Genomic DNA, 5,978 nt, shown 5'->3' on the forward strand with positions numbered 1-5,978 from the left:
CACCTAGAATTTCTCAAATATTAAAGAATAGGCTATTGTTCAGTCAGTAAGGCAAGGTATCATAAAGTCACCCCCAAAGGGTCTTCGAAACCGACGCAATTACCGAGGTCTCTCGGTACCTGACCCTCCGAACGAGTCGGAGAGTCAGAGTTGACCTGGCCGGGTTTTCCCCCCCTTGTTGTCAAATTTCCATCCAACAAGGACCAGCTTCGTCAGCCCCGCTCCAAGGACGTGACGCGCTCCGGGCGCAATGAAAGGGGGTGATACCGGGTTGGTCACTTAGTAATTTTAGGAACCTCCCTTCGCGTCCCTTCTTCAAATTTCGGAAGAATTGGAGGAGGGACGACCCGATAAGAAGGCCGACAGCTTAAGACCACAGAGTGTATTAGGGATATTAAAGATTCAGTCAGACTCTCAACGCAATACATTCAGTCTTCAGACGGCACCTAGTGCAATATTCGAAGTACGCGGAAATTAGTACCCGAGTGCTTAACAATCACCTATCACTGGTGAAATATGTACTGATCGTGTTCCAAAAAATTCTCCTTTGTTAAATCCGCATACAAGGATACACAGCAGCAGAATACGCGCATGGGATGAATCATCCGCTAATAAAAAATTACGTTCTCATATTTTTTATTACAGTATAATGAGAATATTATTAATCTATAAGATTTTGTTGATGAAAATGAGTCTAAATGCTACCTTATTAAAACTGCTCTTAATTACGCACGATACCATTGTAAAATTTACTGTTTATGTGATATAGTCCGCAAAACATTGATGATTTCATGGAAATCTAATAAAAACTATAAACCTCTTGTTAGGGATTGGGTTTATGGCACGGCCGTTCTTTCATACGATTTTGAATGCACACCTTTCCTTTTTTTGCCTTCAGCCAACTAAATCTTTTAATCCGTCAGCGAGGCCCAGGAAGCATTTATGGCAGTAGCAGCATAAAGTTTCTGCGCGCTACATGTCTTCCTGGTGCCCACTCCTGACCATCCGATAACTAGTGCCGTGCCACAAAACCTTCTCCGTCGCCCCGACCGCTCAAGTCCCATTACGAGCGAGCTACCCTTGGACCTCATGTCCCCGCCAACGCGACGTACCACCACCCTGCCAACTGGGACTTCCAGGATGGGCGGTATGCTAGCGTGTCCTGGAGGACTGTCCGAAGGGTAGTCACGCTCTAATTGGCGCACACCATCACCTCCCACACATCCACTTTTCATATAAATAGCGACACAACACCCTCAAACGAATAGATTATTAAGACTTGTATAAAGATCAACATTCACACGCACACCACCCTAAGACATTGATTATATCACCAAGTAATTTATTCTGAAATATAATATTGAAATACGTGTGACACTATTTATCTTCACCAACATCACACCATCCATCAAACCAACATCATCGAACCAGCGACAGCACAGCGCCACCACTCTCGAACATATTGCTTGTTCGAAGTACAAGACGCAACACCTCTGTTACTGCTAATGAGTTGTTATGCGAGTTCCAAATGTTGCTTACTTTTGTCATGTCTCCCTTGTTTTCGGTACAATATGATTACTTTTCTTGTCACACAAAATGATAAAAGAAAAGCAAATTTAACGTCCAAATATTTAGTTTCCTAATGTCGAAGGAGCAGTAACCAAAATGCATCCTAGAACGGTTTCACATTTGTCGCATGGTTGCCATTTGAAAAGCCTGTTTGAATCATATTATACGACAGAAAAAAATTTTGGTCGGTCCACTGACAAAAGAATAATCTGCGGTGATCATGTTAAGCGGTGCACCCAGGATATACTCTTTTTGTTTTTTGACCTCTATAAATTACCTGCAATTTGTCCGATAGACATTCGGCGGGTTGGTATAATATTGGATGGATGAAGTTTAAATGCTGCTTCTTTAAGTGGCACCTATATAGGTTGTGTGTATTAATTACATTTGCATCTGAATTAACAGATCTTGGGGGTGTTTTCTTTTCGGATGAAAGGCTGTCGTTAATGCAGAAACAGTTTTTCGATTTTCAATGGGATCCAGCAGGAAGCATCGCTCAACATATATCGAAATTGCAACAGCTAGCAAATAAAATAAAGGCGCTTGGAGGGTAAATACCGTCGTCCATGTTGATAACCAGAACACTATCGACACTTTCGCAAGCTTACAGTCATTTTCCCAGTGCATGGGACTCCACGGACGCCACGAAGCGGATATTGCAAAATTACACAACGAGATGATGACTGAAGAATAAAGCCAGAAGATTCAACGGTGGTTTTGACGTCGAATCTGAAAGTGCAACCGGATTCTTCGAAAAATACCAACTTCACGAAGAAGAAAAAGAGACTGAGTTGTTTCACGTGCGGATCGAAAGAACATCTGAAGAAGAATTGTCCGAAGAAGCGAGAGCAGAGAAGAGATTACGATGGACCGTGCGATCGACAGGCATTCGTAGGTGGCACCGATCAAAGGAAAAATGAAAACTGCTGGTTGATTGACTCTGGTACTTCCGATCACATGACCAGATGACGTGACTAGTTTTTCGAATTTCGACAGTTTTCAGTGCCTACAAAAATCACACAAAGAACTGTTGGCGCTCGGGCAGGGTGACATTCCGATTGAAATGTAGGTTGTACGATGTGTTATTTGTGCCGGACATGAAGCAAAACTTGTTTTCCGTAATATTGCCGCAAAAAAGGGTGCAGATTTTGTAATAAGCGACAAAGGACGCCGGTGCGAATTTCTACGAAACGGTAAAGTAGCTGCAATTGGTTCAGAGGCAGGTCGATTGTACAGTACGGTCTTGCGAGTTTTATCTCCGAAAGTAACGTGTGTTGCGAATCAGATGGATACGTTGCAATTGTGGCATGAACGATTAGGCCACCAAAATAAACGACACGTTCAGGCTTTCTTGAAAGAGAGGGGAATCGATGTAACTGTAGACGATGAGTTTTGCGACGGATGTGCGTACGGTAAACATCACAGGTCAAGTTTCGGCGAGAGAAAGGATCGTGGTACAAGTTAGAGAGTTGGTATATTCGGATGTGTGTGGACCGATGAATGTACAGTCTCTTGGAAAACGGAGATACTACGTACGATTATCGTACAATTTACTTTATCTGCGAAAAATCAAAAGTTACAGATAAGCTCGAACTTTTTTGCAAGGAAGTCTAAACGCGATTTGGGGAAAATATAAAAGAACTGCGTACAGATAATGGTACAGATGTACAACACTTTCTCAGAAAGTTAGGTACAAAACATACGGTCACGGTTCCGTACACCCCTGAGCAGAATGGGAGCGTTGAACGCGAGAATCGTACAATTGGCGCGGTCAATGTTGTATTCGAAATTGCATTTGCCTCAACACTTGTGGGCAGAATCTATGAATTATGCTGTCTATGTTTTAAGTAGAACAGGCCCGACAAAGGTGATTGGTAAAACACCGTATGAACTATGGTTCGGTAAAAGGCCAAGCGTTGATTATTTATAAGCCTTCGGTACTGAATGTTTCGTGCACATACCTAAAGAAAAGCGAAAAATGTTAGATAGAAAGGATTATAAGGGATACTTGGTTGGCTATCTTAATGGCGTTCAAGGATATCGCTTGTAGGTTCCGGAACTGTGCAATGTAATTGTAGGTCGGGACGTTCTGTTTAAGAAAGAACGGTTCTCTACCGCTTCGATAATCGTCGAAACAAGGGGAACATCGAATGAAGAAAGAAGGGAACTAGGGAAGCAGGTGAACCAAGGGAGGTAGGCGACGGAAGACAACTTGGAGGTAGAACGAAGCTAAGGCAGCCAGATTTCTATGGAAGTCCAGTAGCAGTTTTCGCTGAATCTGTACCTGTGAGCTACGAACAAGCAACAACCTGGTGCGAAGCTCAAAATTGGAAATAAACTACGAAAGAAGAAATGCAGTCATTGGAAGAAAACGACACATAGGTTCTAGTCGAAAAGCCAAAAGACAGGAAACTTATCAATAATCGATGGAAGACAACACAGAAGATCGATATAAAGCAAGATTGGCAATTAACGGTTGCTCGCTGAAGAAGGGGACCGACTACACAAAAACGCTTAGTTCAGTGGTACGCATGAAAACTTTGAGAGTCATATTCGGTATTGCAGCTCGTGAACCAGTTTGATATAAGGACAGAATTTTTATATAGAACTCTCCACGAGAAAATTTATACGAATCAACCCAAAGGTTTCGAGGACGGCACGGAAAGAGTATGCAGACTCTTGGAAGAGTCTCTATGGTTTAAAGCAAGCTCTAGGGTGCTGGGCCGAACGTTTCAGAAATTTCTTGCTTGATTGCGGTTTAAGGGAGAGCAGCGCAAACCCGTGTCTGTACTGCCTCATGCAAAAGAGAAGAAGGCTGTTATTAGCCCTGTGGGTGGATGATGGACTAAAGACATCGTCGTACGCAGGCGATGTGGATGAATTGATACGACGTCTGAAGGCTAGATTTAAAGTGACAACAACTACGGACGTCAAAAGTTTTCTGGGGATCGAGATACCCCGTCTACAATATGGCTCAGTTTTTATAAACCAAGCAAAATATATCCGACAAATATTGGAACGATACAAGATGCTAGCTGCGAAACCGGACTCTACACTTACGGAAACGAGATGGGAAGCAGATGACTCAACCAATGAAGATTTTTGTACTCCATATGGAGGCTGATGTATCCTCAAGTAGTCACAAGACCCGATATTGCGTTTGCGCTCAATGTGGCATCGAGGGCTCTGGAGAATCCAACTGAATCTCATTGGCGCCTAGTGAAACGCATTATGCAGTATGTCAAGGGTACAGAAGATGTAGGTCTGTTGTATAGAAAAACTGGTGAGCTTGAAAGTTTCAGTGATGCAGACTATGCGGGCGACAATATTACGCGAAAATCAACGAGTGTTATGCTGTGCAGATTTGGTAACACGGCAGTGATGTGGCAAAGTAAAAGACAGCAGTGCGTAACGCAATCAACTACTGAGGCGGAGTACGTAAGTGCAGCGGCTAAGGAAACTGTATGATTGACACGGCTGTTGAAGGAAATTGGTATTGAGACCGAACAAAACATTTTATACATAGATAATGTGAGCGCGATAAAACTTGTATGATTTATATTAATGTAGCCCGTGTGTGCTGTTGCACTGAGCCGACTGATTAAAAATGGACAAATGCGTGTTGCCTTTCTAACTTTGTGTAATTTTTATTGTATGTAAAAACTAAGTGACTAGTTTGACTGATAGATGTTTTTGCTCTGATGGTTGTAATGATTCTCACTTCTCGAGAGCTCGTCTTCGCCCTCGAGAGCGGTGGTTCTTGAAAAATACGCTGATTGGTGAATATTTTCTAGTATTCATCGCCAATCAACGTGCCTAATTTTCTCGCCAACTCCTTCCAGTGCGCCCTTAGCGCGCTTTACCCTGGTGGAGTGGGAGAAGATCCCAAGGGGTAACCAAATGTTTATAATAATTCGGGAAATTCCTCCGGGTGACTCATCGGCCAGCGGACCGTTACAGACAATTGTACCCTTCGGAAAACCCGTGGTTTATGGCATGTTCTTAAGCTATTGAGCGCGAAAGGCACAAGCGGCTAAAAACTCTAATTAAGTGATTCTACCGGCCTTCGCTAGGATGGACGTTAACCGTTTGACTGCTACGCGGCGCAAAAGCGCTGCATTCAATTGTCTTGAAAACCGCGGCGCAGCGCTTTTGCGCTGCGTGTTTCAGTGTTTCTTTGTTGCTCCGTTTGTTTATTTTGTTGTTTTTTTATTTAATGTTTATTTTTTCTTACTCACAATCACAATTAATATTGTTTCTTTATAATACAAAAAGAATTATTAAAATTGATTGATATTTGTCTAAATGAGAGTGTTTTATTTGACAACATCAAGTCAAAATATGTCCCGCAGTTTTCGTGCGTTCTTGCAAGAATTGCTTAGCAGTCAAACGGTTAAAGCATAAAATAG

At 42.6% G+C, this 5,978-nt stretch overlaps 1 protein-coding gene across 1 annotated transcript; it reads left to right on the plus strand.

The window, feature by feature from the left end:
* Positions 1 to 2,015: 2,015 nt before the first annotated feature.
* LOC108573510 lies at positions 2,016 to 2,538 on the plus strand. The gene is made up of 2 exons (XM_017935971.1): positions 2,016 to 2,119; positions 2,259 to 2,538. The coding sequence occupies exons 1-2, from the start codon at positions 2,016 to 2,018 to the stop codon at positions 2,536 to 2,538; spliced, it is 384 nt and encodes a 127-aa protein (XP_017791460.1).
* The last annotated feature ends 3,440 nt before the right edge of the window (positions 2,539 to 5,978 follow it).

The sequence above is a fragment of the Habropoda laboriosa genome, unplaced genomic scaffold (assembly GCF_001263275.1).
Source record: "Habropoda laboriosa isolate 0110345459 unplaced genomic scaffold, ASM126327v1 scaffold137, whole genome shotgun sequence".
Classification (NCBI taxonomy): domain Eukaryota; kingdom Metazoa; phylum Arthropoda; class Insecta; order Hymenoptera; family Apidae; genus Habropoda; species Habropoda laboriosa.